Source organism: Periplaneta americana, chromosome 2, assembly GCF_040183065.1.
Source record: "Periplaneta americana isolate PAMFEO1 chromosome 2, P.americana_PAMFEO1_priV1, whole genome shotgun sequence".
NCBI classification, from domain to species: domain Eukaryota; kingdom Metazoa; phylum Arthropoda; class Insecta; order Blattodea; family Blattidae; genus Periplaneta; species Periplaneta americana.
In genome coordinates this window covers 109,050,286-109,066,875 of record NC_091118.1, presented here as the reverse complement: position 1 = coordinate 109,066,875, position 16,590 = coordinate 109,050,286, and the positions used below count along the sequence as shown (strand labels likewise).

The following is a 16,590-nucleotide window of genomic DNA, read 5'->3' as shown; positions in this document are numbered from 1 at the left end:
CATAGGTTAAGAGAGGATTGGAAAATATTCAGACTCTAGACTTCATTGTTTGTTTGATAGTTTCAGAGCCGTATTTTGCTAATTTAAATGTCCAGCGATGTGATTCATGTACTGCCTCTTGCAATTTGCAATTCAAGGGACAATTGGAATTTTAGGGACACATAGAAATGAAAAGAAGTGGTTGGGAATTTGGAAAGAGATAAAGAAGTTTTCTAAAAGTAATGATTTATACTTTAAAGATCATGACGTAGAAGGGACTGATTCATGTAGCCTACAACACAGGAAATACTTAGAGTGAAGTGACCTCGTATTATTTCTATAAAATTACTCGATAGTATCGTGAACAAATCAGTGTGACAAAGGAACATGGATAAATTAAAATACACTAGTGGAAAATGAAAAATGTACATCTCTACAAAAATGACGTAGAAACACCATATTCGCATGGAACACTGATAGAGGCCAGTAAATGCAGTGATTAATAGTGCTGTGCTGTGGAAGGAGTAGGAACCAAGTACCGGTACTAAGCATGAAACAACTGTAGTTGACTTGTTGAAAGAGTGGTCTGTTATTTCGAGCATCATACTGTGTTTAGTAAACATTGTAGACATGCCAGGATAGCGTAGATGAGCACAATTCGTGCAATTAACTGAATTTGAGCGAGGTCGGATTGTGGACCTGTGGGAGGCTAGATGGTCCTTCTGAAGAATTGCCCAATACGTTGAACGTGAAGTGTATCATTGTTGGTGCCATTGATACAATGATGGTGCATATGCTCGTCATCCTGGTTCTGGACGGCAGCAGCATACAGATTCATGCCTGGACAATCACATCAGATGAGCAGCCACTGCTGATTGCATGGCGACTGCAGCACAGATTAGGGCCACTGTTGCACCCAGAGTGTCAGCTAGGATCATCAGCAACCGCTTGCTGGAAGCCGGACTACGATCAAAAGTGTCGCTCGCCAGGCTTCCTCTCAAACCTCATCACCCTGCAGCTCATCTCGGATGATGCCGCGAAAGACGCAACTGGAGGGATGACTGACGCAGAATTGTGCTTAGTGATGACTGATGAGAGCAGATTCTGCCTTTGTGTCAGTGATGGTCGTTTGCGAGTGCGACGTCGACCATGACAATGACCGAAGTGTACCTGGCAGCACATCCAGCACCAATTCCTGGCATCATGGTCTAGGAAGCAATAGCCTACAATGACCTACGCCTCTGGTGTTTGTTGAGGGAACACTGAGCAATGCACGATACATCCAGAACATCATCCTGCCCTTTCTGTTGCCGTTATGTCAGGGATATGTGCTCTTTCAGTAGGACAGTGCCAGTGGATACACTTCTCGTATTACCCAACGTGCTCTCTAAGGCGTTCATCAACTTCTCTGGGCAGCACGATCACCAGACCTATCCCTCATTCTAAATGTGTGGGACATGATGGGACGGCATCTGGTCCAGTTTACAACACCAGCAACAAACCTCTACTAATTACAACAACGGGCGGAATTAGCGTGGAACACTATTACCCAAGATGATATCTGACACCTCTATGATTGTGTCTATGCACGATTGCAGGACTGCATTGTCGCTAAAGGAGGCTACACAAGATATTGAGGTTGTTTTTCAAAACAATATGTAGCCTCTGTCCATAGGTGCATTACCCTGTGATCACAATCATAGCCAGTATACAACCTTTATAATTATTCAGTAAAACACTTCATGTGGAAACATTGCTTCCGCATGTTCATTTTTCGTTTTCCACTAGTATAGTATGGTACCATAGTGAACAAAAAAGGCAGTATTCAGGGTAAAAAAATATCTTTTATGTTTCCATTATCCCATAATTGATATATTACAAGCAGAAATGAGAAGACGATTTTCAGGTGAAGCCAAAAAAAATTATGGTTTATTTAACGATGCTTGCAACCACAGAGGTTATATCGGCGTCGCCAGTGTGCCGGAATTTTGTCCTGCTAGAGTTGTTTTACATGCCAATAAATCTACTGACATGAGCCTGTCGGATTTAAATATACTTAAATGCCATCGACCTGGGCCGGAATCGAACCCGCAACCTCGAGCATAGAAGGCCAGCGCTACACCAACTACGCTACCGAAGGTGAAGCTTTGTTACTAGCAGTATCAAGCGAGAAATTTTTAAGAATGAACAAAGAAGGTGCAGAAGTAGATAAGAGGTTATTGGATGCTGAAATATAAATTGCTAGGAGCGTGATAAACACTAAACTGAATCTTAAAGAAGGTCCTTTAAGGAAATCACAACAGAATTTCAATCTAAAATAACTGATGTTTTTCCTATTGTCAGTAAAATGATCAAAATAGCTTTTACATTGCGTTCAAATAGTGCAACTTATGAAAGAGGAGTCTCAGCAATACGTCGAATTAACCAGAGAGCTCTGTGAAATTAACAATTGGAATCAATCTCCAGTGATGCAAGAACGCTTCTCCAATTCGATGGTACTATATTCTGAAAGGGATATTACTGAACGATTAGATCATGATGTAATCATGGACAGGTACATGAAAAAGGGAAACTGAAGAACTGTAGGCCTATTGGAGAAAACAGTATATATACAGTTCATTTCATTACCTGGTTCTTTTAGTTTAGTTTGAAGAGCCACTTTAGGTAGTTGTATCATAATTTAATTTCATTTGATACTACTGTAAGCTACCGGCGTAGCTCAGTCAGCTAAGCTGCTTGCCTACTGATCTGGAGCTGCGCTCAGGTGTGGGTTCAATTCCCGCTTGGACTGATTACCTAGTTGGATTTTGTCCTGGTTGGATTTTTTTTTCGAGCTTTTTCCCAACTGTAAGGCGAATGCCAGGTAATATGGCGAATCCTCGGCCTCATCTCGTCAAATATCATCTCACTATCACCAATCCCATTGACGCTAAATGACCAAGTAGTTGATACAGCATTGTTAAATAACTAAGTAAAAACAAAAAAATATACCGTGCTACTGTATTTATACATATCCTAGATAGATTACTACATGCAACATTATAGGAAAATAACCTGTAAAGAGAAGGGGAAAAGAAACTGTAGCATAGTGTATCCTTTTGAGACAGCAAAAAAGAACGAGCCCTTTTAATTTGCAAGTAAAATGAAAATATGAATGTTTATTTATTCGCTGTGCATTATATTATGTAAGTATGTCTTTTACATGAGGGTGCGACCTCATGATAAGAATGCATACGAATTAGCTTTTTTATCCTATTTTGCCCTTTCCCCTCTCCCCTCTCAAGGAAGTCGTTCTTTCTTCACTTATGATGACAATATTTGTAAATATACCTGTGACTTCCTCCTTACACAGCATAAAGTATGAGATGACAAATTCAGCGTCATTGCAATGCAACATGAATCTAGCCACCTGCTGGGTGCTAAAAATGGCGTTATTAGGCACCAAAATTATGTATTTCTTGTGAGAATCGAATCATTATCACTGCAATACTGCAGTATGAAACTTAATAAAACATTTATTCTAAGGACCTTTTATTATCCGAGATACTGAAAAAAATCTCTTTTATCAAACAATATTGACATGTCCATCTATTACCTTGATGCCAGCCGCTACAACAGGAGGAGGAAGACTGTTAGAGAAGAGATAAGGGCGTCCCCTCTGCCGTAACAGATCTATCAGCTCCTTGGGTCCGGTCGTGTAGCCCCCAGATGCCCCACCCATTGCCTTCCCTAATGTTGAGTTTATAATGTCCACCTGGCCGACAATATCGTAGAATTCCTCAGTTCCTCTGTGAACAAATTAATGGATTTCAGAGATAATAAGACTTTGTTTCTTTACATCAAACATCTTATTACTAATGTAATAATAATAATTCAGAGAGAGGCAACGAAAAGTTACCGCACTATGCAGGGGACTTCGGGCGATCAGATTGCCCGCAATCCATTGCTTGACTCACTGGTAGCTGTAGCAACACGGGCGGGCGTTCAGTTTCATTAATCTAGGCCTAACATTCCCGAGTGGTGGGGACAGCAGACAGTGTGCGGACAGCAGGAACTGTACGGAGTGTTTAGGTGACAAGTGGTGTTACAAATAACACAAATAATGTTCAATAACAAATGTAGTAATGCAACACTACGTAATAACGTGCGCTCAACAAACACGTCCCCTGCATAGCGTGGTAACGTTTTGCTGCCGCTCTCTGTATATTACTACATGCCTTAGAAGTCAGATAAATTTTTTCACTATTTTGCCAAATTGTTATATTATTGTTTCTTTATCCACTACCAGTATATGACTAGTAATTTTACATATATTTTAAAAGTCAGCCAGCCAGCCAGACTTTTATTTTATGAGACTTAAATGTAAAAGTTGATTGTAGCCTTACCTGTTACAGGCCATGGATGCCCACAGGGTAGTGAGAGGTTTAGGCTCCCACCTTTACAGCCATTCGGAATTAGTGGCAGTAGAGATGTCAGTACTATGTGCTTGTCACCTTTATACCAAAAGAAATAACTCCTGGTACCCATTTATGTTAAGAGAGAGATGTCAGGGCCATAATATGGCGGGAAGGATTGGACCAATGGAGAAAATCCACAAATAAATCGAATCCGTGTACCTTCCAGCTTGCAACATAATCGCCCCCACTAGATTGTATCTAGTAGACATCTTTGTTTTTTTAGTAGGTTATTTTACGACGCTTTATCAACATCTTAGGTTATTTAGCATCTGAATGGGATGAAGGTGATAATGCCGGTGAAATGAGTCCGGGGTCCAGCACCGAAATTTACCCAGCATTGGCTCATATTGGGTTGAGGGAAAACCCGGGAAGAAACCTCAACCAGGTAACTTATCCCGACCCGGGCCACCTAATTTCGCAGCCAGATGTGCTAGCCGTTACTCCACAGGTGTGGACTATCTTTGTTATGAAAGGTTCAGTGTTTGTACGAGGGTTGTTCGAAAAGTTCATAGCCTAATATAGAAGTTAAACAAGGATTATTCTGAAACAATCTTTATTTCTCAAAGTAATCCCCCCGAGACTCACATACTTGGTTCACCGTGCTTCAGTGCTACTGTACCCTCCTTGTACAAGATTCCTCGAAGTCTGCAGAAAAGCCTTCTGCTGCTGTGATCAGCGTTGGACATTTGAGACAATCCCACCTAAATGTGTATCGTTTGGGACTATTTCCATAGGACGTTTGGGACAGTGAATATTGGATGTATGGAACGATCCCTCCTACCTGCCCACAATTTCCATAGTACGTTTGAGACAGTTACAGAAACAAAATTCTCCCTCTCATTTTATCCAGACTTGTTTCTTAAATTAAAAATGTAATCAAGAGAACTATCGTCACCTTATTATATTTTTCAGATTTAAGACGAATTTTGACCGTATTGAAATATTCCATTAGGGTCACTTCCCCAGTGTTATATTCTTCAAATTCATTTATTAACCCCCTCTCTTTTTCTTTGGTGCCTTCACTTTCCTTTTAGAAATAGTTCTTACAACTTCTGAAGGCATTTTCTCTCTTATGGGTTAATGATTATGCTTTCCACACATACTTATAATTTTCGAAAGTTTTGAGTCACTATACACCACTACACTGCATTTTCTGTTCGTACATAGAATCTTCACCTTTCCATCTTTCAGTTCACATCGCTAACTTACTTTGAAATTGTCAACACAATACAAACATTACCTCTTTTTGTAGTCAATACGTGTTCTATAGCAGGAACGTCCATTTCACAGTCAGGCTATCATCCCACAAACTGACTACTACTAGCGTTGTTTATGTGAGAGAGTTACCGAATCCCAAACGATCTCTATTAATCAGGTAAACCAACACATGATCCTTTAAACTGACTGTTCCAAACGATCTCTATTATTCAAGTAAATAAACACAACCGTCCTAAACGTCCTACACTCGCTGCTATAACCTCTTCATTTGACGAAAATTTCTTCTCAGCCAAGTGAATTTTGAACTTTGGGAAAGGAAAGAAGTGTGAGGGTGCGAGATCTGGTGATTGGGGGGACGCAGCAACAATTCGAATCGTAGTTCGTGTAGATTAGCAACCGCGATTGCAGATGTGTAAGCAGGTGCATTGTCGTGATAAAACACCTTTTTCTTGGCCATACCCGGCCTCTTCTCGCGAATTTTCCTTTTCAGTAGAAGATTTGAATAATATTCTCCGGTTATTGTTCTCCCCTTTGCTTGATAGTCAATCGATACTATCCCCTTAGAATCCCAAAACACGAATGCCATGACTTTCCCAATTGATTGAATAGCTTCTGCTTTCTTTGCAGGCAGAGAATCACTGTGCTTCCATTGTTTCGATTGCTGTTTTATTTCTGGTATGTAGTTGTGGATCCATGTTTCATCAGTAGTCACAAACCGCCTCAAAAAATCGGGCGTATTTTTCTCGAATTGAGCCAGACAATCCCTTGAAATTTGACATTGGACGTGCTTTTGTTCTGGTGTTGACAAATGTGGAAACACCTTGTGCCCAAGACTTGAATGGCATCCAATGATTTTGGGTAAAACTATCGTTACTTTCGATTTTACAGGGATTTGTATTTTTCGGATGGGGTTAAGTGCCGGTACGGTAGTGGGGGGGGGGCCGCAAAAAAAGTCCCACTCAAAAGTGTGTCGCGGCTTAAAAGTTTGGAAACCACTGATTTAATGAAATGTGGGATAATGCATGTATCCTTGCCAATAGTTTGAGCATCAAAGTACATATCTGGGGGAGAGGAATGGCTTGCAGAGAGATGCAGGTGTAGACTTACCCAGTAAGTTCAATGATACCTTAATTCTTTCAACTTTAGGCACAGGAAAGCGCCTGGAAGTGGATACAAAAAAAATACAGACGACTGTTTTCTGAGGGGATCATATAAATTCTGAGCTGTAGAGAAAATTTGAAAGCACAATGATTACACATCTAGAGAATTTGATGTTATGAATTCAAGAACTGAATGTTTTTTTTAAATATGGATTGTGTGAATCAGTTCATACAGCAATAGAAGAAGTTTCTGGATATAACCACTAATTAATTGAAATATGAAATGGAAGTAGCCAAAAACTCCTTTTCTCACTTTAATGGGACAACACTTGATTTCTTCTCGAAAGTAAATAAACAAGTCATGCTATACCCTGAACTGAAAAGTATTGCGCTTCCTATTAACACTATCTGTTACCAATGTTACTTCCGAACGAAGTTTTTCTTCAATAAAGAGAATAAAAACATACCTGAGATCAACAGTGAACACGCGAAGACTGTCGAATTTGGCACTGTTATCCATGGAAAGAGAAAAGAGTGAAAAACTTTTGAAGAATCCCGAGTCCACGGTGGAAGCATTTAGCATCGTTGCACAATGATAGTTGACCTGCACTTATAACATGAGTGCTTATTCAAAATATATTTAGATATTTTTAAGAGTTTCAATTTATTTTCTCTTAATCTAGAATTGTTTTCAAAATGTCGCATTTAATTTGTTCCAAAATTCGTAGTGGCAAGTTGTCCATTTCTTACATATGCATGTGCTGCCCACTCAGTTTTAGGAACCTATAAACGCCACTGGTCCCTTCCGTTTCCCAGCCAGAATTGGGTAGGACATATCCCATCCCCACCACAGAGTCTGTGAGTCGGATATAACAAATGACTTCCGCTTGAGCACACCATGAAAGATTGCGTTTTCAGTCACAACTACAGTATTAATTGCAGCGTGTTTTCTGTAGTCAATTTGTAGAGAGCGTCCAGAGTGTACAGTACAATCTCTGTTCTTCTGAAACTTCGCACCTTTATTATTGTAACTGTGCGCGTGAGACAGAGAGAGTAAAATAGACAGAGAGATAGAGAGTGATGGATAGCAATATTGCAACATTTAGAATTGTAACTTTTTTTTTTTCTACGGTTACCCTTTGAATTTCAAAATGTTAATTAATTAACTCCAAAGAAGAAAATCATATCATACCTGCCTGTCTTACCGAAGAAACCTGTTGCGTGGGCTTCGTCGACGAAGACGAGAGCACCGTATTCATTAGCAAGCTTACAGATCTTGTTTAGTGGTGCAATATTTCCGTCCATGGAGAAGACTCCGTCTGTCACAATTAGTTTGATTCGGGCATTCTTTTCCTCTTTCAGATGTTGTTCCAGATCTGAACAAGAAAAGAAATTTCGTTCATGAAAAATTGAAGTAGATTACAAAATCAGGTGCATCTACCAGTTTTTTTTTTCTTCAGATAAATGTTCCATTCCTTCAAAATTCTTGGCGGCCGATTGGCTGAGGCAAGTGATGCCGGGCCTCAGTCACTCACTGGCTTAAACGAACTCAAATTTTGTGTTTTTTATGTACGTAACATATTATGTATTTGAATGAGGAATCTAGCGTTTTAGAAGTATTTGAAAATTTTGTGATGTACATAGACCTGTCTTCCAGTAAAATTTGTTCCTGAGGCCTGAAATCTTCTGGCTGAGTCTGGCTTCTACATTTCGTATGTTTTCACGGGTTTTGAGATTGCACTTGAAATGCTGGAACTGAGGCCCAATTCTTCTGGCCTGGCCGGTGTCCACCCACCCATCATTCTCTTTGTCCCTTAGACCTGTCTCTGGTCAATGGTCGCCTGAAGGGTGGGAAGGGATGTGGATGAGGAAGGTTGAGAAGCAGTGTTGGTTTGTCTTCATAAATAATACGCAAATAACATGAAAATTCTCATTGTCTAGCAGGTGCAAGCCCACACTGTTTTCTTCTCTGACTTACGCAAGGGTGTTGTACTGTTATACTATACTTCACAACTAGTACAGTAGTGAGTGCGTTCCAGTGTTATTGTGTATTCCGGGAAAATGAAAACTGAAACAGATGCGAGTAATAGTGATGATGTAATTAATTCATTGTTAAAGTATCCTTTTTCGAGAAAAAAAATTATATTTAAAGAAGGGAAGTTTTAACAGACCTACGCCATCTCTGACAATTTTTCAGAAAGATAATTTTAAAATGCAGGCTTTTAATGCAACCTGGTACGGGTAACATAAACGGTTATATGGTATGCGCAGAGTCAACCTCTTGTATAAATAGCAACTTATTTGGTGAGTGACATTTTATTATTTTTAATTAATAATAATATGAATAATAAACATTCTGTAAAGGAGGTAGACCTACGTAAACTAGTTACATCAGGCCTCACCGGCCGCTACTGTTAAATTTATACTCTTGTTCTTTAGCAGATTATATTGATGTAATACTTTAACGACACTTTCAAATGAGGGATTATTCATTGTTGAGATTCTATTTGGGATGCATTTTGTAGACTGTCATTTTAATAATTTCTGATTCAAGCCTTAGGTACACTTAGCAGCAAAAAGAAGGGCCGATTCTTGGTCGATAGAAATGCTAAGTTCTATCGCGCAGTCCACTCGTGTAAACGTAACCCACTGCAAGGCATTGATGTGGTGTCTCTTCATTGAAAGTCGTCCTTCTATAATGTAGTAAACCTTACGAGCTGTGTGTGGCCCAGTGGTAAGAAGTCTGACATCCGTACCCGAGGTTGTGCGTTCTCCTCCCGGTACGGTAAAATTATTATTTTTTTATTTTAACTTTCATTTAATTTATTAGTTTAAATGTGAAATGGCATTTGTTAACAAACTTCGTTATGCCTGCCTTGTAAAAATATTATTGCCCATCACCTGTGGGCTATTAATAGGTGAGACCTGGCCTGTATAAACAAAAATACTTGTTTCACATCCTAAAAAACCGGACGCATATCAAACACAAATAAATAAATAATTAAATTAACAAAACAAACAATTTTTGAATATATTAACAAAACAAGGCCTGTGGTGGGGACTAGTATCTCGTCCACAAACCACCTGCGTCAACAACTGCCCTCATTCTGCGCGGCATGGAGTCCACAAGATTATGGAACAGGTCTAAATTCTTGGCAATCTCCTCCCACGCATCTAGAACTCTGTCCCACAATTCCTCAGGTGTCCGAACGGGTGGTTGTTCTGCCCAATTAGAGCGTAGGATCCTTTTGACTGCAGCCCACAAATTTTGAATCGGATTCATATCTGGTGAATTTGGAGGCCAGTCGACTGGGTCGACATCATGCCTCCTCGTAAACCATCTTTGAATCCGGTTGGCGGTGTGTATCGGATGATTATCCTGCTGGAAGAAAAGTGTTCCTTCTGGATACTGTTTTTGGGCAGAAGGGATCATTACATTTGCCAAAATGTGTTCGTAGACTTCTGCCGTAAACCGCCCGTGGATGCGTTCTAGAAGTCCTGCCCCATCGTATGACATCCACCCCCAACACGAGATCCTCACACAACCCGATTTGTTAATAATTCGTCTCACGAAGCGTACATCATAGCGGTGGCCATTCATACAATAAACTAGGATGGTACTATCGTTGCTATTGGAGACAATTACTTCGTCGGAGAAAATGACATTTCTCCAATCGAAGTCCTGTCGGAGAGTAGCATACGCAGAATAACCTATGCGAACCAGGGCAATGAGTTATTGTTTCTGTGCCATCTTCAAGCGTAATGACGAGACAGAACTTTGTATTAACAAATAGCAATATTGCTTGAAAGAGAGAGGGAGGTTTATTATTTATTAGAGTTTGGGCATATTCTAAGACATATCGCCACATAATTATAGCTTTGCGAGACACATATGATGACAAATTTGTAATAAAAAAAGAAAGAAGATTAGAGCAGATTCGAACCTTGAGCTACTACTACCAACTTGTTCAATAGACCAATGCCGTAACGATATTTGCTGCTCAATTACTTGCTGAATTACAATGCGTTTGATTTATTATCATAGGAGCTACGACATGATAATGTTTAACGGTGTGGCAAATAGATCCCTCGTCCGGTAGCTCGGCAACGAAAGAACAAAAATGGCGAACGATACTACCTACCTAGACTTTATAGAGCCTTGACTTCCTAAGACGTAAGCAAAGAGGAGGAGTCACGCCGGGAATAACAGCGTCGCGACTATAACAGTAGCGGATGGTGGGTTTGAAAGTTGAGGAAGCAAGACGTGAATGATGAGAATATAAAAATATAAGGCCTGTGACGTACCTCATTACCAAGCCTAGAATAATTAATAGATTTTAAGAAATTAAAATTAGATTTTCCAATTTATGTTTTAGCATTTTAAATCTTATGTTTAGGAATTTATATGATTTTACGGGGAAAAAATAAAAATAAACAACATACTGTTAATATATTACAACGGCTTGGTAAAGATTGGCTCTCTTTAGGACACTCTAAGTCCTAACCTACGAATTAGGTCTTTTTAGGTCATATTGAATTTAATAATGTTACTCTTTACTATATAAAACGAACAAGAAAAGCAATATTTCGAGAGCAACGAGATAGCAACAAAATTGATTCGAACCTAAGGATCCGGGGCTTGCTCATTATTAGACTTCGTTGAATTGCCACACACAGCATGCTATCAAGTTGCCAATGTACGGTAGTATAGAGGAGGTGAGCGACCGCCCGGTCTCGTAGTATAAGCATTTCATGTTAAGAGTTGTGACCGGTCCAAATAGATGGAGCAGCTACAGCTAATGTATACCTATGTAAGCACTTGTTTTTGCATTACTATAGTTGGAATAGTCAAAACTTAACATTTGTTCAGTGCAGACAAGAATTCAATAAAACATGCCGTAATATAATATTTCAGAATCGGCTCATGTCAGTAGATTTACTGGCATGTAAAAGAACTCCTGCGGGATAAAATTCCAGCACATCCGGCGACGCTGATATAACCTCTGCAGTTGCGAGAATCGTTAAATAAAACATAACATTTTTTTTTCGAAGATACTATTCTGTGCATTGATTCTAATAATTTTAAAATCGTGTCCAAAAGCATCATCCTGTTAGAATCGTCCAAACTACAACTCTCAGAAGTCCTTAATATAGTGGATACAGTATCATAAACCGTTATCCAAAATAACATTTCACTAATTTCAGAAAAAGTTAAATGTAAGTTGAGAAACGTTATTGCTAAAAATTCTGCCTATTCACAACTTCGTATTATAAATGATGTACTATCAGGTCACGACAAGAAGTCTGAAGTTGGTGTACTAAAAAGTAGTGGCTTCCCGTTCTTCAAATATGCACCTATTACATCGTGTGATGTTGAATGTCCATTTTACCAATGTAAAAACTGTTTGAGTGACCATCGGAGGAGGTTACTTTGCAGTCCCCAAAATGTACGTAACTCTTCACTGCACTGCACATATTCAAGGATGATGTATCTTACATTAAATTTTAAGAGTTAATATATCTCACTATAAAATAATTGTGTATTTACATGTTTAGACATTTCCTACTTCATTGATCATTCATTATATTTCTTGAATGCAGGATACAGGTTATATTGTGACCACAGTATACTGCTCAGTGTTTACATCAGAGACATACTCCATCCTTTGCACGCCCCCTTCTCATACAGTCTATACTGCGTGCGCAGTAAACCTTACGATTCTCGTGGCAATTCCACGAAGTCTACTCATTACTATTACGTAGTCTAAATTTACAGCAAATTAACTCGACGTTCCTCTTTCTTCGCAAACCAATCAAATAGGTCACAACATACTGAACAACTGCTACTAGAAGAAGCTAGAGGCAAATCTGCATTTGTTTCTAAACTCTCTATATACTCGTATTTAAAATACTATATAAGTAAATACATCTCGTACCACAAAAGAATAAAATAACAGGAACATCCGCAAACAAGAGAAAATCTAACAACATAAATGAAAACTTGTACGCAGGGAGAGAAAACTAAGAACATGTGATTCAATTTTCTAAAACCAAGAAGAGAGAATACAGCCGAAACCAGCCGTGACTTATAAGCAGTAAAGGCCTCCCCAAACAGACGCGATACGGAATGCGTTACGATTTTGCGATAAATGTTTTCATTGCGTTCAATGATTGTGCTCACACACACGCGATTATCGCAATATGCGTTATTATCGCAGCAAGTAGAACGCGACGATTTTGCGTTCTATTCTCCCGGAGATGTAGATCGCGAGAACGCCACGCGTTTATTTTGATGCTGGGTTGAAGTGTGTCATTTATGGATTCATCTTCAAAGGAAGAAGAACTTCTCTTTCTTGGATGAGAATCGTCGCAGGCAAAGCAGGCGCAGGTAAGTCCATGGTAGTCATGTATGGTTAAGATAAACAATATAAAAAGGTATAAAGTGATGATTTAGCTTTTCTTTGCCACGAACGTGAAATAAATAACAAGTACGCCTACCCGATTATAAACTTTATTTTTTTTTTAATTTTCTCTTTTTGTTGCAGGAGGTTGTGGATTCACGAGTTAAATGCCACAAGGGAAGAAAAAGATTAATTTTATACCTTAGTTCAACAACTAACCTTAGCACTCTGCTAACCTTGAAGAGCCTACTAATAAAGAATTTCAATGTTTAGAGTACCCATAAAATAACGAATTTTAATGTGAAGTAAATTCAGTAGTAATTTATTCTAAACATACCTACGTCTAATGATTTACTTACATAAGTATATCTAGAGTGTGGTAAGATATTAAAAGTAATAAAACTCCGACAAACAAATTACATAACTTTTTGTTTCCACATACTTCACTGATTTTATATTTCTGCACAATTATTTATAATATTGTACAAGCATTTTGCAATTTGCATAAATACATTTTTTTTCATTTGTGCATTTTTGCGACAGTTATTTATTTTCTAGCTTGAACCCCGCGCCAGTCTACAAGCCAGTATGACATCAAATTATAAATAAATAATTGCACTTATTGTTTACATCTAACTTTGTAGCTATCTCCTTCCATTTCTTCTCCTTTTCCATGCCACGGATTTTCCTTTACGAACTCAATAAAAAATTCCACGTTCGTTTACAAGTAATCCGAAATCGCAATCTGTGAGCACAAGTGATATACACCTGCTGAAGGTAACTGGTCTTTGCGCTGTGGCTGGAAAACTAAAATCCGCATATGTGGCCACCCATTACGATAATCTGATTGGCTGGGGACGTTAGAATATCGTATATCGCGGACGCGCCAGTTTGGGCACCTCTTCGCGATAGTGCGATATTGCGTTATCGCGAAATCGTAACGCTATCGTGCATTCCGTATCGCGTCTGTTTGGGGAGGCCTGTACAGTTGTCAGCGGTGGGTAGGACGTCTCCAAATCGGCTCCCCTCGCGCGTTCTAGTCAAGTTTAAACACTCTTCTAACCAGCTATCTTATTGGTTGCACTGCTGTTGTCATGGTTACCGGAGAGTAGCGTCATGTGGCCGACTCCTTTCTCCCGCTCTCGCATAAACCCGAGTCACACGGGGATAGTTTACAGGAGTCAAGTGCTCGAAGCCTCTAAACTTGATGCTATATTTGTGATCACACGGAGACATTAAACTTGAAACCATGCTTGAAAAAAAGCGCGCGCTGAATGTTGTATTCGCAGTGGTGTTTGAATTCTTGTATTCTGTTATAGTTAATAAAAATCAATAGTGAACTGACATTTTTAGTTTGGTGAAACTGAAGATGCCACCAGCACATATTCAAGCATGTGTGCAGCTAATTGGCGCCTTGTTATTGTATGAATTACAAAATATTCTTGAAAAAAAGAAAAAGAGAACATGGGTTAAGAAATGGATTCGTAGAAGAATTATGCACGGTGCATCTAATACCTTGTTGAAAGAATTAACTGAAGATGATCCTGCAGAATACAGGAAGCATCTCAGGATGAGTCCTGTTTTAAGGGTTTTGAACTTCTTTCGAACCACTTCTACGTCTATGTTTTCGAAACCTTGTTTCATGAATTCACTGACTAGTTTCTGGAATAATAATTCCCGCTTGTTTTTATTGAGGTATTCTTTGTCACGTATATTCCATACAAGTTCATACTTCTCATACACTTTTAAAAAACTGTACGATATCGTTGGAATTCAACGTAGGGGCCTAAAACTACAAACTTCCTACTTGCCAAGTTGCTACAAGTTCGCATTCACACGCGGGAAGTGGTGGAGTCAAGTTGGTCACGTGACAGAAAAGTGGACGCAAAAGTTGACGGGTCGTCAACTCAAATTCTGCTTGACCGCCAAGTCACAACTTGACTGTCTCGACCATATCACACGGGGAAAGTTGAAGGAAAGTCGACTTGCTCCAAGCACTTGACTCCTGTAAACTATCCCCGTGTGAATTAGCCTATAGACACTGCAGGCTGCTAGATGTCGACTGTACAGGTTACAGCGCTATCTGTTATTTTTCGGTACGAATTATTTGCGCTATCTACAGTATAGCGAGCGAGCATCACCAACTCAATGTGGTCAACTTTATGTAACTTACATCTTAGTCGTAGTGAATAGTAAAATTAATATAAAAGGAAAAGTGTTCGTCATTTGCTGTAACTTGTCTGTGATCTTAATTCAGCTGAAATTATTAGTGCCATATTGTGTTCTGGTAAAATATTAAGGGAGGCCCTTGCCTCCCCTGAAAATCCGCCGTGGACTATAAGTTTTTACAGTTCAGCACATTGTTGCGGCAATCGTAAATGTAGACCATTCTCGACAGTGTTGACTCAATACATGGTATTATCGCCGCGCTCTCATGGTTAACATTCGGCAGACCTTTGAGCGGCATAACATTCGGCAGGTCTTTGAAATTTAATTGTATTATTATTTTCAATTCCTTATGTCGCCGCTCCAATCACTCGCCTCAATTTCAATATTGCAACCAATAAGCTGCTTCCATTATTAAATGACACCTACTTGTCTAATCCACGTGGACTAAAACCGAGGTTGCAATGTCTTGTGCTGAGGACGAACATTAAGGTATGTGATTATGATTCAAAATTATTATTACAGAGTTATTATTAAGAATTAAGAATGTCAACGTACTCGTATATGAAATAATAATAATAATAATAATAATAATAATAATAATAATAATAATAATAATAATAATAATAGCCATTTAACAATATAACAAACTATAGTCCCGTCGCTCTAATTTCCGGCAGCCAATCGCGTTGCAGGTCGGCTACATTTAAACGTGTGCGTCTTGTGATTCGCTGATTCATTTCTTAAGGCTCGATAAATACTTAATATAATCGCCCGCCATTTTAGCTCTTTAGTTGGCATTCGCAGAAAGAATACGAAGACGTTATTGGCCGCTCAATTATTTGCTGAATTACATTGCGTTTGATTTATTATCATAGGAGTTACGACATGATAATGTTTAACGGTGTTGCAAATAGATTCCTCGTATGGTAGCTCGGCAACGTATGAACAAAAATGGCGAATGATACTACCTATCTAGACTTTATAGAGCCTTCACTTTCTAAGACGTAAGCAAAGAGGCGGAGTCACGCCGGAAATAACAGCGTCGGGACTATAGTGCTTATTCTTATCGAGGAAGTAGACCTGACAACGTGACGCTTAGAGTGAAACCTACAGAGCTACAATCTGTCGGCAAAATTATGTTTTAAAAGCACGCCGCACGTTATTGTATGATGCCGACATGTTAAGCATGAGGCCGCGGCGATAATACCATATTTCAGTCTCCTCTGTGCTTTTCAAGTGATGATTTCGTTCAGTTTCTTGTGCTCA

The 16,590-nt window shown here is 39.1% G+C and overlaps 1 protein-coding gene across 1 annotated transcript in view; it reads right to left on the bottom strand.

Annotated features, from left to right (window-relative positions):
• Gcat (Glycine C-acetyltransferase) overlaps window positions 1-16,590 on the bottom strand; it is a 54,542-nt gene that overhangs the window by 18,750 nt on the left and 19,202 nt on the right. Inside the window, exons 5-6 of the mRNA XM_069818256.1 lie at window positions 7,947-8,130; window positions 3,575-3,767 (exon numbers count right to left, since the gene is read on the bottom strand). Coding sequence (XP_069674357.1) covers window positions 3,575-3,767; window positions 7,947-8,130 — 377 coding nt within the window. The remainder of the gene's footprint in view (window positions 1-3,574; window positions 3,768-7,946; window positions 8,131-16,590) is intronic.